General features: G+C 41.3%; 1 protein-coding gene across 1 annotated transcript in view; it reads right to left on the bottom strand.

The window, feature by feature from the left end:
- The window catches only part of ISX (intestine specific homeobox), a 26,324-nt gene extending 927 nt beyond the window's left edge, over positions 1 to 25,397 (bottom strand). The window contains 4 exon segments of the mRNA XM_029085659.1: positions 1 to 92; positions 4,479 to 4,630; positions 17,055 to 17,297; positions 25,226 to 25,397. Of these exon segments, the coding sequence (XP_028941492.1) occupies positions 1 to 92; positions 4,479 to 4,630; positions 17,055 to 17,297; positions 25,226 to 25,397 (659 nt within the window).
- Between the last annotated feature and the right edge of the window lie 1,467 nt (positions 25,398 to 26,864).

Raw genomic sequence — 26,864 nt, 5'->3', positions numbered from 1 at the left:
ATGAAATCAACTTCTGTCAGATGTCGAAGGCCACCAAAGTTCCCAAATTTTTCATGTTTCCTCCACTTTGCTCGCTGGTTCTGGAACCAGATCTGGATACAGGCAAGAAAGAAAAGGCATGGAAATTAACAGGAAATGAAGGAGGAACTGCTCATATCCAACTACTTTCCCTGCTCTCACAAAACATTGACCTCCAGCTCAGCAGAACCAGGGGCTGAACCTAAAGGAAAACATTGGGTTCAACATAGCACCTTTCACACTCTGCACTATCCTGACAGTCTCTTTCCTCTTACAGATCACAGAAAAGCTGGAATCTCCCTGTTCAAGAAAAGACAGTGGGACAGGGTGCAGCAAGTGTTCCAGGGCTCTCCTAGGAAAGCAGACCCTTTCACGGTCAAAGCTTTGCAGCAGTTAAGGCACACATCATTCTGCTTTCCCTAGGAGGTGTGATTTGTTGCACAACAGGGCTCTTTCACTCTGTTCACAAGTGAATAGATTGGGAAAAGACCCACCTAGATGTTTTGCTGGGCTGCAATAAAAATGTGTCGCCAGTGGAAATGTAGTAATAGGTTTCTTCCTATATTTAGCTGTTAATATTCTGAAATTCACATACGGGACCTAAGCAAAAGACCCAAGGGGATGTCACCTTCTAAATCACTCAGCAGTCCGAGTATGTTATCTGCCATCTCTTCTCCACTGGAAAACAGACAACTAATTTTCTCAAGGGAGTTTCCTTCATCTGTCAACTGATTTGACCTGCCTGGCTTCTGGTTGAGGCACACAAGTATTTATTCTGCAGCCACAGTAGTGCACCTCGTTGCACTGCTATGAAAAGTTGAATCCTCCTTTCATTGTAGTTTCTTGCTAGCTTAGGAACTTACTGTTTGAATGTAAACATTTATTTCGAAGCAGGTGATTCACATGAACACAAGGTGTTAGTGATCCAAACCAGATGCTGCTGGAAGTAAATATGTATGCATTTTAAGCCAAATAATGAGCAGCTCAATTATTTCTGCAACTCTTGCCCAGGAAGTAATGGGAATGTCAGAAGCCCTCTGTTATATTGCTTATAGTTAGCAGTATCTGAGGTTACTGAAAGGACAATCCTGTTTATCTGGCTTTGCATGTGTTTGAGAACTGCTTAGTCTGTATGAACTGCTCCATTCCCTTTCTACCACGCAAGAGTTATATGGTGAAACACCACCATAAAAATGACTCCTCTTTAATGTTGACAAAGTAATTGAGGGCAGAGGGGGGACTGAAGCCAAAATTCAGCCTCTGAAGTGCTTCTTCCAAAGTCTGCACATGGGATAAAGTCCTCACTTCAGGGATTTTTTTTTTTTAAATAAAGGCAAAGCTGTGTTCACAGACTGTTTTGCCCAACAACTCTCCAAAACCCTTACCCCTAAAATGATTTCTCAATGCCTACCCTGACTTTCTTTTACTGGGATTTAAACCTATTCCTCCATGCTCTGTTTACCACAGATATCAAGCTACTGGTATAATTTATTCTCTGCACACTACTAACCTTCCTTTTTCCAGTATTCCTCAACTATGAGTTCCAGTGATCTGGAACTTGCTGTAGTAAAGAATCAGCCTTTTCATTATCTTCCAGTCCCCTAATCATCTTACCATTTCATAGCACTATCATTAAAGATTTTACTGATGATGCAGTTCAAATTAATCTTTGTGTCAGTAAATGGTTCTTATGAGACACCACCTTTGAAATGTCCTCATTTGCAATTGAACACCTGTTGCAGACCTAGCTTTTGTCTACTAGCACATGCCATTTGATCTGCCCTGTTTTCTTAATCCAAGCAAGGTGTAGGACCAAGGCAAGGTCCTTACAGTGACATGACATCAATGTTATTACCTTTATCAACCAAATGCATAGAATCATACAACCGTAGAACCATAGAACCATAGACTGGTTTGGGTTGGAAGGGACTTTTTAAAGATGATCTAGCCCAAACCCTTTGCTGTGGGCAGGGACATCTTTCACTCAATCAGGTTGCTCAAAACCCTGTCCAACCTGACTTTGAACACTTCCAATGATGGGACATCACCAACTTCTCCAGGCAACCTGTCCCAGTGTCTTGCCACCCTCATCGTAAAGAATTTCTTCCTTATATCCAATCTAAATCTACTCTCTTTCAGCTTCAGACTCCCACCAATAATCTCATAATAAAAAGATGAGTTTGACAACATCAATTTTCCATAAACCAGTGCTGATAAGCACTAAATATATTAAACTTTCTTTAATTCTTCATTAACAGAGACTCATATTGGCTTTATCATTGTTTTGCCGAAAATCAATATTTGGCTGACAGGCCAGTCATTATCTGGTTGTCCTGTTTACCCTTTAAATACTGACACATTAGATTTCTTCAAGGCTCCTCAAATGTTTTTTGTGCTCCAGGATTGATTAAATACCAACACTGATGACCCAAAGTGTTTTTCAAGTAGCTTTTTAAGAACTACTGGAGATAAGTCACCTAGATGTCTGGATTTAAAAATATCTGTCTGTAGCAGCTGCTGTTCAACATTGTCCTTATGGAAAGTGTTTCATCATCATTGTGCGTCACTACCACCTTACCTACTGTATTTCCAAAGATACAGTAGAAATTATGGCTGAACATCTTTGCCATTACTGCATTACCCTTGATAGTCCTGCTGTATCTATAAAGTGACAGATCAATAAAATTGTTCACCTTTTTTTTTTTTTTTTTTCTGTAATGGACTTTTATTGAGTTTCTGATGATCCTTAATATTTCTGACCAAAGCTTTGGTCTGTATCCTTCTGCTTTGGTTTTGGGTTTGGTTTTTTTTAAAATATATTTTATTGGTTTTAATGTTTACTCATCCAGCATTCTTCATTTTGTGTTGCATGGAAACATGTGCACATGCAGCACTATGATTCCATCTATCCACTTAAACTGTTCCACAGCAATCATACCTTTGTTTCTTGATTGGAGAACACAAGCTTTTTCACAGTTATGTAATGTTTCACTTGGTTACCCAATGGTTGCTCACTTTTTTTTTCTCCAGTTAAATTATCTCTGTGAAGTGATTTGACTTATACTGCTACTAGATTTGTCAAAACTATTACTTCAAAGTACCAAGAGCATATACAAATTGTCTGCACTCTGTTTTATTTATATGCGACAAATACAATCAATGAAAATTATAGTAACTTGTGACTTGTACCTAAGTTAATGCTAATTTTTAGTTCTGTGGCTGGTTTCCCTTTATTAGCCAAGATGAGGTCAAACACAGAATTTCCTGTGTCATGTGTAACACTGTCTAAATCAGGAATTTGCCATCTGCAATTCATACACAAGGTGCTTTTTACTTCTTTTGTGTACATCTGAGGTTGATGTTTCCCATGATAACTATTTTTTCCCCTACAGATTATAAATATTATTATTTTTTTTTTTAAACAGAAGGTTGTCCTGTTCCTTCATGTGATTTGCTGTTCTGTTTGGAACACTGACTAGTAGCCCAACTTGTGCTTTATACCACTGGAAATGCATTGTGGATGCACTGATACTGCTAGATTTGCTGTTCTGTTTGGAACACTGACTAGTAGCCCAGCTTGTGCTTTATACCACTGGAAATGCATGAGCATGTTACAGCTATGCTGTTCCAATTCTCCCTGTCACCCGACTATGAAGCAATATCATCATGGTTAATCGATAGTCCCAGGCATGTCATAATCAATAAACTGCTCTGTGTGAACTTTGATTGTTAGAGTGGGGTATGTGCATAGAAGTACACTGATCACTCTAGCATTATGGCAAGTACAGAAACTGCCTCATGCAAAAATAATCACAACAGTGCCTGGTAAACAACATCAAATTCCAATACACAGTGGTATAGATATTTTAATGTGGCAGATTTCATATGCAGCAAACATTTGGGGTCACTTTTGAGCTCAGTCAGCAAGACTACATTACAGCTGGGGGGAACTGGATTAGTTTCCGTGCACTGAAATTACAGCCAGGGCATTTATAGCCTGTGATATAAAAATACAGAACAGTAAGAAAGCATTTTCATTTGGGCAGTTATTTTCCGTTTTTTTGAGACCCTGTAGAAGATAGATGTGGTTGACAGTTTGTACTGGATGTTCATTAGTCTGTAAAAGGTTGATAAATGATTAATAAGTACTTTCATAAATGGCTGCTCTGTCACTACAGAGTCCAACAGGTTGCTAATAACTATCTGTAACTCCTATTTGCTATGCAGTTAGTATGCTTAGAGCTCCTGTTAACCCTTTGATTAATCCCATTTGGTTAGTTGCACCTGGATGACAAATACATTTTTCCCTATTTGTAAAAGGAGAACAGAACTGGCCTCCTCTGTAAGGTAACAGAGAGGTCACGTATTTCATTAGTGTCGTCACCCAGGCATAAATTATTAAGAATGTACTCTGAATAAAGAATTATTGTAGAGAATAGCATTTTGGACACACAATGTACCTGAACTCTGGCTTCTGGGAGGTTTATCTTTGCTGCCAGTTGATTGCGAATATGGACATCCGGGTAGTGAGTCACTTGGAAAATCTTCTCCAGTTCCTGGAGCTGCTCAGCTGTGAACGTTGTCCGAATTCTCCGTTTCCCTTTCCTCTCAACTGTGCAAACAAGGAAAGGTGTATCACATTTTATAGGAAAAGGCCACAGGGCCACAAGAAGGTTCAGAGATCCAGCAATTTCTGTAAATTGCCATGCAGCTGAGATCACACCTCCAACACCTTCTAGAGATGTACTTACCATAGCTGACTGTCTTCTGATCCAGTAGTGATTGTGAATGAACTTTATCATTCAAGAAGTGAGTTAAAAGTGCTAATTTGCTGTGCTAATTCCATGGATCCACTGCATATTAACAGCTACAAAACCCTATATATTTTAACCACACTAGGCCTGCAATGGGTTTGTCATCAAAGTCCTTTAGTGTTGGACCAACCTTTGACCCCTTTTTGCTCCTGTCTGTCACTTGCACACATCTGTTGCTAATTTATAATCTCTTATAAACTGTTTGTGAAGAAATTCTTAAACATAATGAAAGAGTAGATACTCCATTTTGTCTTAGTGCTGTTCTCATGCCTGTAACAAATCACCATCTTTCTTTCAGCTCATGAATTTTCCATCCCTATTTTTTCCTTTCCTTCCTGTCTTATTAAGCTTTCCTCAAGATCTAAGGTGTTATTTTATTCCATTGTTACTCTATTGATTTTGATGAATTTTCTCCTCCTGTACACCAGCAAGATTAAAGAGTACCAAAAATGTGTGAATGCTGTGGAGGGAAGTCAACCATTGCAGACTGACTCTCTTCCCATACCATTCCTTCAGCAGCATTTAAGGATAGCCAGCAGTTTCACTGCAGTGTGACAGCAGTATTAAGAATGTAACCTTACAAAGAAAAGTCATGGTATTCTCCTAACTTCACTGTTGTTGTGTGGAGACTTTCTGAACAAGCTTAACCTTAAGAACAACAAGGCCTTCAAACCCATGGAACAACTTACAGGGAACTTTGGGTGCTGTGAATTCCTGAGGGGACTCTTAGACTGCTCCATTCCTTCACCTGCTGTGGTGTGACCACATTAAAGACTTCCCTCAGCACTCCTACATTATTTTGAAAATGCCCTTATACATGAGGGTATTTTATTTTGATCATGAACTCTCTATGCAGCTTGGTGTAAGTTAAAATAAGGTCTAGGTTGCTCTGAAAGGATGGTGAAGGGCTAATGTCTTGCAAGGAGTAGCAGAAGTGAGGTCTAAGGCAGCTGATCTGCAGAACATGGAGTTCAGCCTTGTCCCAAGACTGGAATCCTCTCTGATGCACAAATGGAGTATATTCCAGCTGACATTGAAGGACCAGGGCGAAAAGTCATGCCCCAGGTGCTGTGAGTCATAGGTTTTTTTTCTGCTGAGCTTGGAAAACTGCAACCTGATAGGAGCATAAAAGTTCTAATATCACTAGTGACTACAAAGAGCTTGCTACTCAATGACCTGAAGTAATTAGCAATGACACCATGTTACTCGAGAAAATGACCTTTTTGAATAATTGGTTTTTGTCTTCCATGATCTGATGACAACTACCAATTCAAACTATGTAACTAGATGCATACACTTCCTAATGGGAATAGTTAACCAGAGAAGGTTAGCTTAGTCCCTCAAAGAGACTTTGTACATTTTTCCCCTGTTTTTTCAACCACTAGCTTAAACTTTTCCTTTTGGGGGCTAAAGCAGTGAAAAGGTAGCTAAATGCCTTGGCCAACTGAGCTCTGTACCAACCAGAAAATGACATTTTTCAGTCTGTAACCAAAACGTCATTGTGACTCTGGTGACATAGAAAATAAGGAATAAATAATTCTGTCCATTGACTTGATAGGAAGGTGCCTAGGACACAATACCTGGGGACCAGTAAATGAGTATGTTCCATTGTGAATATTTAATCTTTTCTACACCTTTTGGGTACTTTGAAAGAAAACCAGCCATGCAAGAATAACTGAGGAGCATCATTTATCATAAACACTGTCAATACTCCCATATCTCAGAAACAGCCTAATGAAGCTGATGTCCAACACAGTTAAATACCTATCATTAGACTTTTCACTGGCCTGTCAAAGTACTACTCATTAGACTGTAGCACTGGTTTCAGCTTCAAGAGAAAAATGTTATTTTCATTGAATCTTGCTGACACTACTGGGGCAGAGATCTGAAATGAGAAATATTTTTGTGCGTTTATGCTGAAGATAGCCGTAGCCACCCTTTCCTAAGAAGCCCTGGTTACAAAATTGCATCTAATTGAAACTTCCCAAAAGATGGTTGTAAGGTGGATTTATTGCTATATGGATTAAAAGGGAAATATCAGTGCTGAGAACATGAATCTCGGGATACTATGTCCCCTATAGATATGATAGAGCTAACAGTTCATAATGGTGTGTTTTGTCTGGAAGATTTTCACCTCACACCCCTCTGTGACGACTGGCCTCCATATCCTCCTGGGAGATTCTGTAGACAGGTAAGATTGACCTGATATTTTGTCAAGCACATCACATTCTGCCAGACAGTAATGAATCTCTGCTGTATTTGTATAATTACAATGTATGGTATTTGTATTTCTCTAGCACAGGGCAATTCATATAGCAGATCCCAAAAACATGTGAAGTTTGCCCTGACCCTGTCATGGTCTCAGAAATTTGAGGCCTCCCTGAGAAGACTTTGTACGTCTCCCTGAACACTGAGCTGAGCTCCTGCCTCTATCCAGGGTAGAAGGCTGGCTCCACAAACCTGGGAGAAGCTGCATTCTACCTCGAGCATTTCCAGAATGGAGCAAGAGATCCAAGCTCAAACTGTGACCACCTCCTTGTTCTTGTGGTCCCAGCTGTACATAAACATCTGGGATGCTGGCATCGTTCTTGTCCTGCCAGGTTTTGTATGCCTAGGCAGTCTTATGTACCTTCTAGCAATCAGAAAGGAGAAAGAGAACAAACCTGACTATCTCCCAGAGAATCAGCAAAAAAAAATCGCAATATATTTTTAAAACAAATGTATTAGATTAATGAACTGAAATACAATTTAATGACTATGCAAAGCAAGAAAGAAATTGTCTACATTTTAAAACCTAAGATGTCACATCAAGTAATAAAAAAGGTGTATTTTATATTCCACCAGAATACAGCAAATAATGATTTAGTTCAGTATAAACCCTTCTGTCTCATACATTAATCAGACTCTACAAAATTGAGATGACAGAACTTGACCATGATGGGATTGAAGTGAATGCCAAAGACCAGTTGGATCAGACCTCATCTCAGCATGCACTATACAAACAGCAATCATTAGTTCTTTCCTGTAAGCACATATGATGACAGCTATCATCTCCTCTTTATAATGGGGAATCAAAGCTAAGGCAAGACTTCTAGTGCCCAAAACAGAGACTACTATGTGAGCTAGAAAGGAATGTTTTACATTATCAAACCATGCTATCTGCAGGACTTTTCCATAGACAGTATGTTCATACACAACAGAGACTAAGATCATAATGTGGATATCTATCCTTGGCTACCAGCTTAAGAAGCTGTGGGTGCTGGCAGGACATTTGGTACAGAGTTCATTTGATTAATCAACCTAGATAGACTCAAGAAATCAGCTGTTACAAGCAATGCAATACCACCTCGACAGGGACAAGGTGTGGAACAAACTCAGTAGTGAAGATCACGAGTCTAAAGGGACTTGCAAAGACTACCCTACAAAGAATACAGGAGAATGAGAAGATAAAGGCTGCGCACAGCTGGTATAAGTCTGTGAAGAAACTTTTAGTTGAGCTGGGACATGTTATGGTACCTGAGAGCTAGATCCATTGCCTTGAACCACACAATATTTTAAACTGTGCTGGAGTTGGGATGGGGAATGCATGTGACAGATAATGTCTTACTGTATTCTGTCCCACTGGCAGTAAGAAGTGTCCAGGACTAGAGAGCATGGCTGTCTAATGAGTTTCTGGTGTCTCATATTAGCTTCTTAGGAACAACAATGACTCAGATAACTTATTGATGGGCAAAAGAAATTCCCTATCAGTTCATTCTTACACCATTCACATTTTTCCTTCTTGAAAGGTGAACTGTTTTACAGATGAGACTCTTATGTAAGAAAAGGGTCTAGACAGTGCTCAGAAGTGTTTCAAATTTTTCAAACTAAAACTCATCAGATTGAACATATATAACATGAGATCAGCTATGGGCCAGTAGAGACTGAAGGACAGGTTTTGATTTCAACTGGAAATGAAATGAAATCACTGACAAAATAGATTCCTGTGAACTAATCAAGGTTTTGGCCAGTAGATAATCTAGAAGAGTGCATTTTTTTCTATAAGTAATGTCATTCTATTTTTGTAGGGTTTTTTGTTTGTTTGTTTAATAAAAAAACCTATAAAAATACAAAAAATCTAGGATTCTACATTAACATTTCTCTGACTATAGCTTTGATACTTCCCTTTGCTTTGGGACCTTAGCTTAGAGATCCCATAGCAAACAGCAGCATTCAGAATTGCAGTCTAATAAAGAATGTTGGTAGAAGGTATAAGACTAGAAAGTGTTGGAAGTGTAACACTGGCTTTACAAATGTAGCTCTACAGTCTCTGGGGAAATAAGACTGTCTGAATTTCCTGAGCTATTTTCTATGTAGAACCTGGTGATATTCAAGTGTGCTTTTATGCTCTGTGAAAGTCATTTGCAGGTTAGCTTACTGCTGAAACTAAGCCTGAAAACACCAGGCAGCTAAATATGTCAGCATTTGCAGATGCTTAGAGATACAGCTGTCCATACATTGCCTTACTGTTGACATTGGAAGAGACAGATTCTCTATGCTGATAAAGCAGTATAGCTCCTTTAAATTCAGTAACAGGCTCCATTTGTCCTCTGCAGATCTGGCTTTACTACTAGGTTAGACTTGGAGCAAGTTGAAACATTTGAACTTTGTATAAATACAGATTCTTCTTGAAGGTGCACAGTGAAAGGCTGAGGTCAATGGGTACAAGTTGCAGCAAGGAAAATTCTGATTACATAATAGGAAAAAATGTTTTCACCTTGAAGATGGTCTGATATGTACTTGGAGAGGCTGAGAAGTCTCAGACCTTGGAGATATTCTAAACCTGACTGGACGAAGGCCTAAGCAACCTGATTTAGAGTTAGGGTTGAACAAAATAGTCTCCAGATGTCGCTTCCAAATTAATATCTTTACCAAAAAGTAAGGGAATTTAAGGTTTTAATACACACAGCTCAAGGAGTCTGATTTACAATTGCTTATTTGCACAGTTTTAGCTTAGTGTATCACAGCTTAATTGCACTATCCAGTATAACATAGCTACAAGATACTAGAGGTATGAAGAAATCAATACTGAAGACTACTGTTTGTACTTGTGTTTGCTAAGTAAAAGATGTGCAGCTGCAACAATGCTATACTTGGGCAAATTCATTCTGAACTGTAGTCTGTAGCAGGCAAATAGCCTATGGTACACTGTGCACTGTTGTTTCTCTGATGCCTTGTATACCTGAACCAGCTAGATAAATGCTACCTCAGGGAGATCTCTGCAATTGCATCTCCCATTTGCGCTTAGCCTATTAGCAGGTTAAAATTGTAACAAGCCTACTTGGTCTCATTACAAGGGTGCATAGACTGGAGAGATAAGGAACTAAAAACCCAAGAGATGGGCTGGAAGTCAGTGCTGGCACATATTTGCTTTGAAGTATGTAGTCTAGGTAGATTAAAACTGGTGGGATCAGTTTATCTTACTGTCTTTTCTGGACAGATACCCTCTTTCATGATGTGAGATAACCAGATCCAAAGATTTTGCTTCTTCTTTGACAAAAAGAAAGAAAGCAGTTACACAAGCAAGCAGGCGGCTTTAGCTACATATCCTCAGAAATATATTTTTCTCTGTGCAACAAAGTTGACTGTACCATTTGTTTCTTAGAAAGAAACTCAGAAGCATTGAAAAAGAGCCTCGTTATATCTGGTTAAGTTATGTTTTTCCCTTTTAGCCTCTTTAAAAGAAGTCCATCTCTCCCTTATTTTTAATTCAACCAATTACAGATATGTGGGTCTCCCAGGTGGTTCCTTCTCGTGGGTTTTCTCAATGTTGTTCTCCTGTGGTGACATTCTGCTTGTGGCAGCCATGCCCATAGCAAAAAAAAAACTTTATTGCAATTCTGTCAAAGAGTTATTACAGAGTGCTGATGGCATCAGGACAAAACGTGCTTGTCTGTGTACAGATATGTGCCCGTGGCAGTCCCTCTCCTAGTTAAAGAGGTTGCTCACCTTACAAAAGAGCTCGCGCTGCAATATGTAGGTGGGAGTATGGCAGTGTGGTTAATCTTTATTAAAGTGTTTTTTCAGCCTTTGTTAAGAAGGACTGGCATAGCCAGTGAGACTGATCCTAATTGGATAGGTACAACTTGCTCCGGACAGAGCCTCCTGCTAGTGAAACAAAGCATTTAGCATCCAGCAGCTGGCCATTCAGGCGTTGCCAAAGTTAAGACAGAGCAGCACAACTTTTAAAGGCTTGACTTCCTCCCTTCAGTCTACAACTCCTTGATGGAGAGTTGCTTCCACCCTGCCACAGAGTACAGTGCCTAATCACCTGACAGCAAGGTTGAAATGCAGAGAGGTACAGATTTTAGGTGGTGTGATGCTGAAAATACCAGGCTAGAAACCTACTTAAGCAAGCTGTACGGTGGCAGCCAGGGGAGCTTCTTAGCCTACTTGTCAGAGGAATTGGCAAGGAATACATGTTATGTATGAAACCATTCATGTGGACAGTTCATTGCAGAGGATGGTGCTCACCATCAGCCCCTGGTGAATTTAACTCTTCCCATCTGCCAGCAAAATGATGATGGTGTTTACAAATGCCACTGCCTTGAAGTGATGTTGTGCGTAACTCTGGCATGACCAGTGATCAGTGAAATATCTGGAAGAAGAAGCATGCAGACCATGGTTTGAGGGATCCCAACTGACAGGGGTGTGTGTTAGTTTCCATCACCTGATACCAGTGCTGTATCTAGGCTAAATGACCTGTACCTTTGTGAACTCCTTTGGGTCAAAGTGAATTTGGAGTAGGTATATATGTGATTTCCCCATTCAGCTAAATCTCAAGCTTGAAACGTACTTTCTGTGAATGTTCAGCCATTGTTAAACCACCTTAAAGGCAGTGGCCAGCCTAATCCAATAACAGTTCCCACTGAGGAAAACAGGTTCCCCACCACTCTCCCCACATTCTGTGGTCAACCACCTTTGTGAGAAACCAGCCATTTGCCCATGGAGAAAGCTGAGCTTACTGCAGATTGCACAGACAGCCTGTTTTCTACTTTATTCCTGCTCTTTGTGGTTATTTGTACCTGCAAACCTCTAGACATCAATCAGGCATGCTTGTTTACATCCCTGGCTCAGAGTCTGCGTTCCCTCCAAGAAAGCATAATTACATCATTATTTTAGTACATAGTCTCTGCTGTTTCCCATTTCAGCATAAAGCACTTGCTTATATAGGTAAAAGGCCTGCCCTCAATTTCAAAGAACAGTAATTAAAAATACCAAATCCTGGGGATGTAATGAAAAGTTCTCAGACAATTTAGGATAAGCCAATAAGTACTCCTAAGACCTTTGAAATGAACTTATCAGGATGTGCCATCAACCTTACACGTGGTCACATTACACAGATTTGACTAGCAAGAACAAATTAATCTCTGGGTCCTGCGTAATGTACTCTTTGGATCCAAAATTCCCAGGAAAGAAGGGGCTGCTTGAGTAAAGCATTGCATACTAACATTTTCTTTAACAAAAAACAAAACAAAACAAAACAAAAAACCCCACCAAAAAAATCCCCAAACCCAGAAACAAAAAACCAAACCCCAAACCCAAAAAACCACAAAGAAACAACACAAACAGAATTTATGATAGTCCCCCAAATGCTGACAGCTTTGCTTTCTTCAGTGCTTACTTGTATCAGTGAGACTTCTATGCGAACAGAATCTGAAGGGTGGGAGTAAAGGATTCAGATTTCATGCCTTTCATTTAATATCCAGGGTGTGATTATAAACACTCAGTCTTCAAAGAGGGAGAAAAACAAAGAACCAGCTTTCAACAATGCCTCAGGTAAACCCACCAAAACAAGGTCAATGGTCTGATGCATTTCTAAATATGTATAGGAATATTGAACTTCAGAGACACAGGGCTGCAGGGACTATTCACACTGATAAACAGAAGAGTGGTAAGACAGCTAATGGCAGCAAAATTATATATGTAGGCATTTATTTTTTCCTCCTGCTTTTCCTTTATATTTAGAATTGTTTCCTTTTGTTCTGCAGGACAATGGGATGCTTGTGCCCTTTCTCACAGGCTCATTGGCATATTCTGGGCAGCCAATGTTTATCTGGAATTATGATTATACAGTGCTTCATTGTCTCTTGGGTGTTTTATAAATGCATTAAGATAAGTCAGCATATCGGGGAAAAGACTGTTCTGCGAGAGATAAACCATGTTGTTTCATGGGGGTACATGGATTTGACCATATTGTCCACAAATGAACAGTACAAATGAATTTATGGCTTCAGAGAAGACAAAAACACTCAGCTAAAGATGCCTGCAACTGGCATCACCATGGAGGGGACAAGATTTATACTGGAAGTTCTCCAGTACTGAGATAATCTCTATATTTTCTATTGTCTTTATGATAATCTCCACCAGAATTTGTCAATATGCTTTGGGATCAAAGATGTTATCATAATAATAAAATAATTAGATTAATAAAAAATCCCTGAGCTCCCAGTCAGCAATGTGCAGAGGATTTCTACTATGGAAATATTTTGATGATGTTGACTCATTATGGCAGCCTCCTCTGCAGTGAATAATGAAGACATGAGCTGCAGGAAATAACAAAGTCCAGTTTTTCCCACAGCCTGAAACCCCCAGTTTCTGGTGGAATTAGGAGCTGGCTCCATTTATTGAAGCCTGATCTACCTTGTACTGGAATTATTGCTCAGAGAAGAAGTCCCACAAGACCAGACATCTGCCAGTGTCTTAATGTGATGCTGCTATCTGGCTTCTCCAAGGCACTGACTGCTTCCTCGCTGCAGCAGAAGACTGGAACCATTACCCATGTGCAATGCTGGGAACACTCATCCACTGCCTTTGGATGTAAAGAGTCAGAGCATACACACAGAAATGTATACAATCAGACTCAGCATGTGTAAAAGACATTGCAAAAGAATTTCCCATGAGGATGTGAACTCAGGTGGGATCTTGTATGTGGCACAAGCTGCCGTAGGTGAGGCAGGCAGGGGGGCACACAATCCTCTCAGGTTCTAGTGCTTGGCTGTTGTGAACTGGTCAAGTCCCAAGGGTGTCACACAGAGCAGAGAGAAGGAATTAAAAGGAAAGTGGGACGTCATGATTTAACTTGGGCATTTACATGGACATGTTGCTGTGATGCTGACTGACAGCCACAAGAGTTTGCCTTGCTTGTTCTTAAGTTTTGAAGATCCTGGCAGCAATGGCAGTTGTACATAGCAAAATGGCAGCAATTAATAATTTCACAAAGAGCTGGCCCAAGCAAAGTCTGTACCCACAGCTCCAAAGCAAGGCCTCTCTCGGAATGGTCGCTTTCTAAAACAGGTTTTATCGGCGTTGATTCCCAAGAACCAGGTTTTCCAAAAAAAGTTCTGCTAAGCTTTTCATGCAGAAGGTGAAAGAAACTAACGTTCAGAATGAACGCTTCCAAATTCAAATGGGGGCTTAGCAAAACTAAATGCCACTGTCAGCATATCTCTAGCATATGAGGGCTTTTCTCTTTTTTTGCTTATAATACAGCCTCTAAGTTCAAAGTGCGAGAGGCTTTGCTTCCTGTAAATGGTTTGTGGTAAGTGCATAAATCTATTTAGCTTAAATGAGACTGCATTTCTAAACCACTTAGTTGCAGAAGCCAGCTTGTGGGAAAAGCAAATTTTTAGGAACACTACAGTTTTACAGGTTTTCCTGGAAATATGCTCCAAATTCACACTCAGGGTCACAGTCAGGGTGCTCTTGCTATCTCAGACCACCTGCCCATGAAGGTTATATTGTCATAGCCTCCTCATCCTCTTTCTCCTCCTGTCCAAAAAAGCACCAGACAAACCTTACCCTTCCCGCCTCCAAGGTGATTGTATAGCACGCTTGATTTCTTCTGCTCCCTGACAGCTATACAGATGTGTATAGTCAGAGCCCAGTGCCCTTCCTCACAAATTATGCAGGTGTTTTATATAGATAGAGGCAGACTGTGAGAAAGAGGTGAGGGAACTCCCAGCCAAGGACTTCTGATGTCTTTCACATCAGAAAGCTCTCCTGCTGCTGAGGTTGGTGCTGTTTCCCCCAGGTGCTTGTAGGCATTCTTGATGTGGGTGTGAAGGAGGTCCTGGGGACACCTCCATAGCAGATGCTATGGGCATTTGGCACTGCCCAGATGCCTTGTTAGAGGACCCGTGACTAGCCTATAGCTACCACGCCAAAAGTGTGTCTGAAGCACCACAGAGTCAATAGGCATGGAAACAGAAGTTAACTTGTTGTCAGTTCAAACTGTAAGGATTACAGACTGCTTCCAGGGATGGTGTAGTCTACCTCTCCTTCAGGTGCTGCTGCTGACCTTGTGTGGGAAAGGTGACTCCAGCCACAGCCAGAGGCAGGAAAAAAAAAGCCACCAGCTCTTTCCCGCTAACATAAAGGGGAGGAAGAAGGCTGAAGCTTATGATGCTGGAAAGGATTTTAAACCCTGGCCTCCAGCTCTCTGTTAAGAATGACACAGTGTGTGAACGGGATCCAAAACAGCACTGTGCACCATGGGGAAAATGCCAATCCGGTGCTTTAGGATCCTCCCCCCTCCTTCATCCAATTTCTATCAAAGGATCAGCAACTGCAGGAACCAGTAGCCTAGAAAATGGCAGATCATTAAACCTCTGCTTGGTTTCAAAACCCCACTGCCACTAGGGAACTGAGAGATTTTGTTTAAAATGCCTTTAAAATATAAGTTGTCAATGAAAGGGCCTGCTCAGTTTGGATTAGTTTTCTGCAGATAATTACATCCTTCCCCCCCTGCTTTGCTGATGAGGCTGGTAGCAACCACTGCGCTGGTCAGTGAGGCTAAGTGCTGAGTCAAGACAGCCACCTCCCTCCTCTGTCACCCTGGGAAAGCCACCTCCCAGCTCTGGTGTGATCCCTGTGGCTGGGAACACCCTCCTGCCTGAAATGAACTCCTTTTTAGCACTCACAGGCAACTCTGAGTGCCAGATACTTACAACCCTGGCTCTTCTGCGAGGAGGCAACCTGACTTTGCCCTGCTGCCATCAGCTTCATGCAGCTTACAGGGCAGAGATAGGCTAAAATATCCAGTTATCTTACAAGGCTTCTCTCTGCATCAAGACAGACACCATCTTGTGCAGGAGGAGGAGGTGGCAGCAGCTTGTCACAAGACTCATGTATACCACAGCAGCAGCAGCAGGAAAAGGCTTTTCTTCCAAATGTATTTCACAGAAAGAAATGTTTCCTCTGCCAACTTGCAGAGTATGGGATGAGGAAGATATGTGAAGATGGCTCAGTGAAGCCAGCTGAGTCTGCTGTCACAGCTGCATCTGTGGTCACACAAGACCATTAGGAATCTTCAATGGACTTACTTGAAATTGCTTTTTTTTTTTTTCTTTCAGGAAGGAGTGTATAAAAACAAACTATGCAGGAAACCTCTTACTGCTGCTACCGAGAACCTGTTTTTTGGAGTTTAGCATGATTGTCTGTATTAACCTTTCCTAAAACTCAAAGAACTTAAAGCAGGTTTTGCCACATCTTACTAATAAATTGCAGTCTGTCTGTTAGGAACTTGTCTTGTTCAGATACCATGCGTCCTGCTTAGCTTAAAGGCTCTGTGCAACAAAGTATATTTGTACTGTTCTTTGCTTGGGCTAAGAGACAGGCTACTGTTTACCGGTGCTCACAACTGATGAAATGAACAGACCTGCTAAGATGGCCAGGCTTGAAAATTGTGCCTGACACATCCTGCACGTCAGTCCTATTGCACATCAACAGTTTACCTGTGCGCATGCTGATGACCTCTTCATCACCTGTACAGTGGGTCCAAGGTGTACAGAACACATCAAGCTGATTCGGCATGTTCAGCAGCTTCGCTCCCCACGTTGTGCAATGTCCATTTACCAGGAAACGAGCATTGCACAACCCAGGGAGCGAGTCTGCTGAACACGGTAACTCTGTAGAGTGCCACCCCAAGTAGGAGGGCAGTAAACACTCCAAGCAGTCCCTAGAACTAGAATTGGTAGGGTTGGCAGGTCTGACCTAGATCTTTAGCTCAAAGGGTGAGTCGCCATGTTTTAGACTGGAGAGCCATCCCTGTGACTCAGCCAGGAGCTTAGCCATAGAAATATTTGTGATGTCTGTTTCTAGGTATTGCCATGTACATCACTGTAAGACAAAAGCTGTGTGTTTGGGTACTCTGGGAGAAAGTCTGGATATAGAGGCACTCACCATGAAGTAGATGATCCACTGGGAAATTGCATAGCTGATCGTCTTCTTCCTCATGTTTTCTTTTACCTTCCAGGTGTTCATGTCCTGTGTCCTTACTCAGGAGGGAAGCTGGGCTGTCAGTGGATCTCCTGCAGTGAGCTGCCTGTGCTTTCTTTACCCTGACCATGGGTGTAGCACATGTGGCAGGGAGAAGCATTTTGGCTGAAGGTAATTCACAGTCTAACTGACTCCTGCTGCTGGAATCTGTAAAGGACACAGCACAAGACAGCTTTGCATAAAGCAACTGTCATTCAGCACACCTTCCAGTTTGTGTGAAAAAAAGAAGCATGGGTGTGGTCTAGGTACTTTACCATTCAAACCTGATCATATTTAAAATGGCCTTAACCCTTCTGTGCTGTGCATCAATGCCAGAATGACCCCATGTTGCAAGGGCATGATTCTGGTGAATTTGACCCCAAAATCTAGCCTGTTATCTGTTTTCTTCCACACTAAAAATTTCAATGGTCTTTGTGGGAGATTTTCAGAAAGGGACTGTGGAAGTGAGAAGACACAACCAAATGATGTGAACAAGGAAGTCTGTCACTGAGAACTGCAAGCAATTTTTTTGTCGTGCTGTTTTTCTTTTGCTTCTATACTTTTTTTTTTTTTTTTTTTTTTGTGGATTGTCTACCCTTGTAATAGGTGGGGTGAATTGATGATATCAGGCAGGTGTATATCAGCAGATATCAGCTTCCCTGTCAGTATCCAAATCAGTGGCCGCCTTTTCTGAAGAACTCAGAAATATAGTAGATGGGGAGCTGCTCTGAAAATCTGTCAGCAAGATTGCTGTGGAATTTGCTGGATGCCAAATGCTCTTAAAAATCTAGTCCTTTCTTAAATCTTTCTTCTCCCTGTAGGTACATCTACCTTATAGGAAGACGGGCCAGAGAATAGTGTCTTCCCTGATTCAGTTGCATTTGTTCTTTATTCTGTATCTGGGCTGCCTGCCACTCAGATGTAGGCATTAGATAAATCTAAAAGCAGCCTTTGCCCAGGCTGTCAACATTTCCCAACTGCCTTTGTGACAAGTGACACTGGTGATATCTAGGAAGGTACTGATAGCCAACTCATTTTCATGAAATCACCTGCACACGCTTGTTGATATGACAAACATAAGAGAAGTGCATATTGGCCCATTTTCATGAAATGCACCCATAAGTTTATCTTAGATTTGATCATGAGTCTTATAAACAATTTAAGCGGAAGCTGAAGGTAATCTCAGCAACAACAAGTGGTGATGTGTGCTAGGACCCCTGACCATGAGTGGTGATGAAATTGGCCACAGAAGCCACGATCTTTCTTTTGTCATGGTGTTGCCTTAATACTAACACCATCATTTCTGTGTGCAGCAGGGGCACTGCAAAGATTTTCAGATTAGTTTTCTGCTCTCATGAACGTAGTATGAGTCCTTACTCTTTCTTATAAAGGTAAGTGGACCTTGCAAAGCCAGGCACTAAAATATAACATGCTGGGAAACCTTGTAGTTTAAGGCAGTGGGCTGTCTGTGGCTATTAGCATCCCTGGAGAGGTATATAAAATACTTCCATTCTCCTACCCACTACTTTGAAGCTTCACTATAAGCCTCAATTCCGAGTGCTTTATGTGTTGCCTTTGGTAGATGTAATCAAGGCTCAGGCTTGACTCTTCAAAGGCAAGATAACTGGATCTGTGCTGCTTTAATAGCAAACCTAGAATTTGATCTAGTTTTCCTTCATGCCTGGATTTCTTTGCTTGGAAAGGCATAATAAGATGCAACGCATAAGCATAATGAACCCATTGTGGAATTTAGGTTCCATGGTGAGCATGACCCTGAAGTGAATTTGACAACACAGTTTTGGCTGCTATTAACACCAAAGAACATTAAAAACTTAATGCAATAATGAACTGCACTCCTGCGCGGTCACCCACATCTAGGCTCTGGGGTTTGCAGCACCTGTGGCTGTTCCCCTCTATCCTCCCATATTGAAATAGCAGCGGTGTGAACCCCAACAGGTTGTGCTGGAAGAAACTCAATTTTTTTAATAAGTGTTTTACTTCTGGTGCAGTATCTAGCATCAGTACAACATCTAACTTTTTAGACTTGTCAGAGTTTTATTTTCTGAGCGAATAACAAGTTCTATTTGTAACCAGCCTTGGAGCAATGATAATTAAAACATCTGGAGACAAAGTGCCCAATTCTGCCCTCAGTAAAAGCCCACACAATAGGAATTTTACAGAGGGCTGACACTAACATGAAGAAAATGCAGTTACAAGAGCTCTGGAAATTAGCCAATCCTCATGTCAACTAAGGATGGTTGTTCAAATATTATCTTTTCAAATTATCACCAATCTATGGGTAGACTTTTAAACAGAATTGCTTGTGTCCAGCCATGCTGACCTCAAAAACCTGGTATGAGGTCCACCTCTATGTTTGAGGCATATTGTGCAAAATGGGTCTAACTTAATTCTTTTAGGATAAACTAGGTTTGAGTTTTCTGGTGAGAAAGCGAGTGAGGTTTTAAAGAAATGGTTTTTGAACAATATTTGTGGTATAAAGGAGAAGGATAGATCTGGAGTTGGGGTTAGGATGTTAGGGGTTAGTTTGGGGTTGAGGTTAAATTATTTGCTTGAGAACTCAGAGGATATCAGTGTTAGCATAGGTTCTTAGCCAAGGATTTCTATCTCAATGCCCCATTCCTAAATTAAGGACTAGTTTCACTCCCTTGCTAGATGGGATGCTGCAAACATGAATATGTTACAGAGCTGATAGTGCTTATATCCTACAGTAATGAAGAACATGAGGGTACCTGAGCAAGGTGCAATTCTGGGCAGTGGTTAAAGCTTTCTAAGAATAAAACTTGCACTTTTTAAATTATAGAAGACTTTTCACATGTCTTCATGCTTCATGCACAACTTTCCTCCCCAGATTTTTTCTCTGAGATGCTCACATACCCTAGTGATGAGCACGACTTATGTATGAGCACGGATAGAATATTTATGGACTGAAGAAGAGAAAACAGGGAGAGAGAGGAAGAGAAAACAGGAAGAGAACAGGAAGAGAAAAATGGAAGACTGTCTTGGGCAGATGGGAAAATACCAATGTCTGTGAACTGGTGAAAAGGAGTGGGAGGATCTGTTGTTTGAGATCAAAGAAACCAATTAGAGTGGCATGAACCTTAAAGAGATACTGGAAAAATCAAGGCAGTTTTCTGGAGCATGAAATTGAAGGTTGATATTACTGAGTTTAAAGCACATATCTGACAGTTAGGATCCTCAAAGCCTAGCCCTGTTGCATTGCAACCTTCTCTGGTTCTTGCTGTTCTGAACAAGCAAGGAGATTGCCTGAAGTGGTAGCTCTTTAGGCCAGCCAATATTTTTCAGTGCATATTCATGTGACTCCAGTAGAGAGCTCTGAAAAATAGCTATGAATTGGCACGGGGTAAAATTTCCTCCAGGGAATGCAGTTTTCTTTCTTTCCCCACCCCGAGCCTGGCACAACATGAGGTATTTGTAGCTGTCACTCACAGGAATGACTTTGACTTGTGGCTCAAAATGGTCTTTTTGGCTTGACTTTCAGTTGCATAGGAAAGGATGGGAAATTTCAGGGAAGATAGTAACATAGTAATATTTTTTTTTGGAAGCAGGAGGTTATTTCAGATGGTTCAAGTTCCATTTAAGGCTTTTTGTGTAATCACTGGAGAGAGACAGACCTGTTGTAGACATAAGGCTAATGATTTTAGGGTGTTACTAAGGCTGTGAACAGGGAAGAGTCTGAGTCTGTCATTGGGAACTGCAAGCAGCTTTTTATTGTGCTGCTTTTCTCTTGCTTCAATAACTTTTTTTTTTTTTTTTAAGTGGATTGTTTTTCCTTGTAATAGGTGGGGTAAATTGATGATATGGGGCAGGTGGTATCTGCTTAGTTTTATTCCTTCAGCTCTTTCCTCTTTTACAATAAAACTAGGTGGAGTGTTGCTAAGGGTGAAGTAAACAATCATCGTATTGACATTTGTCTGTGAAGTGGCAGTTGTATTCCTATTGATTTGCATATCCTTAATATAATGGGGGATAACACAAGCAGCATGAAAGAATTATTGTATCTATTACTGAATTTACTATTAATTTCCTGGGTTTAAAGTCCTCATCTGAAGCTCTCTGTGACTTGATAAAGGACCTCCTGTTGGTAGAACCTCACTGGCAGAAACTGGAGGAGTAATGAACAATTATTTCAGAGGTGCTTTCAAGCACATTGAAATCATGTTCCCAGGGATTTCAGAAGAAGGATTTCTTCTGAAATAGGTCTGCTAGTCTTCTCTGTTTGAAATGAGAGAATTGGCACTAGGGAATCAGCAATTGCTGGGTGTTTATTTGTGTCCCTTGCAAAGGCCGTGGTTAGCCTTTCTAGGCACTGTGACAAAAAGAAGAGAAGGAAAGCATAGATTGAATACTCAAATGTCTTCTTGTTCACTGTTCCCTTTTTAACTTGGTAAGAGTCCTTCAAAAATTTCAGTAGATTTCAGATTAACAGCTGCAGTCCCAGGTCATCTAGTAGTTGTGTGTGTGTGGAAAACTCACAAATTGCTAATACTGCAACTGGGAAGTTACACACTCCTGAGAAGACTGCACACTCCTTATTCCAAGTCCCACTGGAATTACATTCACAAAAACATGTGAACTTAGGAGTCAGGCCCAGAGATCTTCTCATACATGATCAAGTCCTGCCCCAGCTTTCCATGAGACGCTGGCAACGTACATTACAACATCTTTTTTTCGTCAAAGAATTATGGAATTATTTAAGTTACAAGCAGCTCTAGAAATCATCTGGTCCAGCACCTCTGGCTTTTCTTGGAAAAGGACTCCAGCGTAAGCTTTGTCTACGACGTCCCTCATTTCTGATTCTGCATCTTCTGGTCCTCTAGTCCTATCCATCTCCTCAGCTCTTAATGACTAGATTTAGACTTCAGGACAAGTGTGATCTTGGTACTTAGACTGCCTAGATGAACTGGATGATAATTTCTAGCCTGGGTATTTAATTTATGGTAGCCATGAGTATGTATGTGATGCCACTCCTTGGTCTCATATGGATCATAGCTTGGCTTAGGTACATACCACACGGGATGTGGGAAATGTTCGTAAAATCTGTAGTGAAATATAACTCAGCCCTGACCTGTTATACTTCCTTCTTTGTTGCTGACGAAATGTTCTGGGAAAGCAGCTGGATTTGTGTCCCATCCTGGAATTTCCAACAAGTTCCCCAGCTCATTTCAGTTCCCTGACCTCGGTCAGTGATGAGCCAAATTAGATATAGCTGATTATTTACACAACTTGTTTAATGCCAGTGTTATATAGCATGAAGTTGAATGACTTTGATGAAATACAGCAATTATCCCAAGATGTACGGCATACATAATGAAATAAATAAACCTTATCTGCAAAAATCAGCAGTTCTGCTGGGAAAGCAAAGGGTAATAAGCATGGGTATCACTTTGGTGTTAGTAAGAAACCAACAGTGAAAAAGCTTAATTTTCGTCCTATTTTTTAAACATCTTTCATCAATTGCAAAAGCAACGTACAACAACATTTTGGAATATCTCTACAGCTTTCCTTTTTTCCTAGCTCCAGTGACGGTTAAGTGAATCTTCATGTGTATATACTATTTTCATTAGTTAACATTTAACATTGTCTTAAGTATACTAATCCACCCTTGCTTTCTAGCAGGGGAGAGAAGAGTCACTATATTTTCTTGCTGCAGCTACAGTCTTTCTCTGGCTAGGTGATGAAGCAAAGTTAAAGGCAAGGCCTGACTGTTCTGCCTGCATTGCTTTCAAGGTGAAAAACTGACTGTACTCTCAGGTGGAGTAATTTGGGATGAGACAGTACTAGCAGTGCAGTAATGCAATCCTAGGAACCCACCACATCCTGCATACAGATTTGTCAGACCTTGTGATTGGAGCGGCATGCTTAGCCGAGACACGCAGTGAAACAGGGCTTCAACATATTGATCGCGAAATGGACTTAATATAAAAAGGTTCTGTCTCTGCCACGCTTCTCTGTTCCCAGAGAAGAGTCTCATGTTGTTAAAATGCAGTTCTATGGTCCATGTTATGAACAGCACTGACTTCATTTTCAGTGGTGTTATCTGTCTCACTTTGGATCCAGTGGCACAAATTGACTGTCATGGGCCCTCTGGGAAGGACTTTCAGCTCACAAAAGCTCTCTCCCACAGACCTCATGCCAGCATTCCCCCCCCCTTGTCAACCTGGCACCTGGGCTCCTTCAGCACCTGGGCCCCATTATACTTGCACCAGCATCAGCTATGTCCTTGTCTGCCCCTACAAACTACCAAGATTTCACTTGTTTCAGGACCATATTTAAAACATGTCTGATCTGCATTGGCAGCTTTAGGAAACCTCTAAATGCTGCAGTTCTCCAACAGTACCAGTGGTGAATCAGCTGAGCAACACTAGCTGTGGCCTTCAGCAACCTCATCTATCTTTGAAGCTGCCCTTTCTTTGAGCAGCAGGCTTGACTTCCTCAAGAGGTTCTATCCAACCTCCATCATCTTCTGGTTCTGTGAAAATTCAGCAACACACTCTCCCTTTCCCCCACACTTTCCCCCATCCCCCACCTGTGGGAAGCCACAGATAGCGACACAAAGGCACTGCTTGTATGCTCAGCCCCAATGCTTGGGGCTCCCATGGCTGTGAGATGTGTTGTGGGCTGGCTCTGCCCCATGGTCAGGAAACAAGCTCCATACAGAGACAGTGATGTTGCCCTGTGTCCGAGGTGAGCAAGAAAGTGCAAATCTTGTGCAAAGCACGGCTGAGAGGCAGCGTTAGTGGGACTGGGCTCATGCCCAACTGGTGACTAACCTTACACTAGTGAGTGTGGTACTCATTTTGCTCTATTTTCCTTCCCAATTTAGGTCTTGTTTGCTTTCCAGTTCAGGTCAGTATCCATTTTGGACATAAAAAAAGATGAAACTATGCAAATAAGCAATGGTTACTTGGACTGCCAGGTTTTTGGAAAAAGATTCTCTCCCTTAGTACTGGGTAGTTCACTCAGTGTCCTGGGAAATGGGGTCCTGATCCATTAAAAGCCCTTTCTGTGTTACAAAAAATGAAATGTAGCATTAAACTTTGTTGAAAGCAGTTGAGCAAGAGAGGAGTGAAAAATTTAAGTCAAAACTGCAAGTAATTTTTCAGTTAAGTTAATGTGTTTGTATACATAAAATCTCCTTTTAAAGGAAGATGTAGATTAAAAAAGAAGAAATACTAAATTCAGAAAATGTTGGCCACTGGTCTTTGTTTAAGGAAAAAAAAAAATAATTCTGTGGTAGTAAAAGTTCACTGAAGGCCAAAGTAACTAAAATGAGGAAAATGAAGTAAAAAAGGCTAATGCACTTGCTGATTTGCTAAGATTGAACTCATGCTCATTTTCTACTAGCTGGTTTTATTTAGTTCATGAAAGAACCTAGTGTCCCTGATGATAAGGAGAAATGATTAAACACAAATGCTTTCTCTTTTCTTGTTCCAGCAATTGGGTTCTGACACTTCTTAGCTACCATTACCCTTACAGACCATTTCTCCTGCTTGAGGATGAGTGGTCGGATTTATCAGAAAATGGTACAGATATGAGATTTGGCTGTAATTCCAGACAACACTCAGCTCTTGATCTAAGTGAAACTCCAACAACTTCATTAAGCTGCAGCAGTTTTAGGCTAGCTTCCTGAGTTTGAATGCCTGTCCTTCCTTATGACAGGGGATTTTTTTTTTAATAACAAGAGTATTGTTTTTTAAAGGGAAGGACACCAGGATGTTGTATTTGTTTACAATAAAAACTTCTCACTCTTACTGAAGAGAGCTACCCACAATAACTGTTCAGGTTGCAAACCCACCTCTCCAATGACACTGGGGGTTTATAATGTATGAAATCCCACCAAAGGCTGGAAACAGAGCCCAGTTTACTGAGAGGTTGAAAGCAAATTATTTTTTGAAGATTACTTCTGTATATATAATGAATTTTTTGTACCTGATTAGGGAAATTCCAGATTTCTACAAAAGCTAAAGAATAAAATTTCTACATAATTAAATGGGATACCTTTAAGGGTTAAAAAGAGAGGCACATTTTCATTAAGTGTTGTAACTGGTACTTACCAAAGGCCAGTGGTGACCCTGCTTTTAGGGCTGGAGGTCTCTGAGCGTAGTTACTTCTGTTTCTGGTTTCACTGCTTAAGGAGGTGCCGGTAGAAGGTTTCTTTAAGATCTCCTCAATGGAAAAGGACAGGCTGGGCTTCCCCTGGCTGGCACACTCCTGGGGGTCTGTCATCTTCCTGCCAAAGTGGCCACAGGACAGAGAGTCCTCTCCTTCTCTCCTGGCTCTTGGTGCACTCCGAGAAACATGCAGCTGGAAAGGTGCACGTCTCTACCCACCTGTGCCCAGCCAACCTGCAAGAACACCCAGAGGAGAAACAAAGATGACCCACGAGTGAGCACACACTCCTGCTCCTCTCTGCTGATCAGCTTGGGAGCAAAACCTGTGCTCCAGTGTCTGGGGAAGACAGCATTAGAAGTGCAGGTGAAAAGTCTTACCAACCCCACCCACTGCTGAACATCCCCCAGCTGGTGCAAATTTACAGAGCTCTGAACAATCGCACGGCCAACCCAGGAGGAGGTGCGTTTCTCACAGACCTGGGTGAAAAGTGCCCTGGGAACTGTTGCTTCTTGTTGGTAAATCCTGTTTGTGGGGCAGTTATCCCCCTTTTCTGCTTTCAGGCTGAAATCTGTGACAAGCCCACTGGATTTGTACTATTACGGAGTTAAGAAAATTATCAACAGGATGAGTACTTGTCCCTCATGCCATTTACTAGCAAGAGAGACACCTTGTAAACTTCTTTTGCATACAAAGAGGTGTCACATGTGGAAACCTCCATCACCAGCAATTCTCAGGTTATCCTTCAGCCATCCCCCCGCCATCAGCTTTGGTTCAGATTATCTTTTCTTCTACTTTGGAAACCCTTTGAACTTTCCAAACAGGTGCTTTCCAACATCATCCCATCTTATCAGCCACAGAAGAAAAAGAGATGCCCCTTGAAAAATGCTTAGGAATAGGAATTAGTGCCCTCTGCCCCCTACCTGTACTCCCTTAAAATAAAACATTATTTTATTTTCTCTCCTGAGCTATGAGGCAAGCTAGCTTGACAATCACCATCGGCCACCTGCACCTCCCAGTCAGGTGTCCACCTCGGGGAGATTTCCTGGATAATGCAGATGAATGCCAGTGATTCCTCTCCTGAGCCACTTCTATCTTCTTGTTAATTTTTCTTTTGGGAAGAATGTGTAGTTAGATACACTCACATTCCTTCCCTCTCCCTGCTCCCACTGGCATTTCTTGCCTTCTTCTGGGATTGCCCCTCACCTTTTAAATTGCTATGGCTGTGTCTCCCTCTCCTGCTGGTTCTCTTCTGCGCCTTCCTTATCAGGCTCTTATAATTGTATTGGCAGGCTTTGCCTTATTTGTCCAATGAACTGACAATTCTTGAGCTGATATCCCATCATATGACTTCTTCATGGAGTGCAGACCAAAATTACTGTGTAACCAGGGGGCAATAAACCACACCTGATAAGATGAAAGGCTTTTGGCTTTTTCCAGATTAAAGATAGTGGAAAAGCGGTGGGGGCTGTGGGGAAAAGAACAATGAAGGAGGTAAAAAATGGTGCAGCCTGTCATGGTGAAGAGTATTTAATTATCTGATTTTATTAATCAAGCTTCTCCCCAGGCAACAGGGAAGACAAG

The sequence above is a fragment of the Antrostomus carolinensis genome, unplaced genomic scaffold (genome assembly GCF_000700745.2).
Source record: "Antrostomus carolinensis isolate BGI_N321 unplaced genomic scaffold, ASM70074v2 scaffold12876, whole genome shotgun sequence".
Classification (NCBI taxonomy): Eukaryota; Metazoa; Chordata; class Aves; order Caprimulgiformes; family Caprimulgidae; genus Antrostomus; species Antrostomus carolinensis.
The sequence above is the reverse complement of the archived record's forward strand: the minus strand, read 5'-3'. Positions and strand labels throughout refer to the sequence as shown.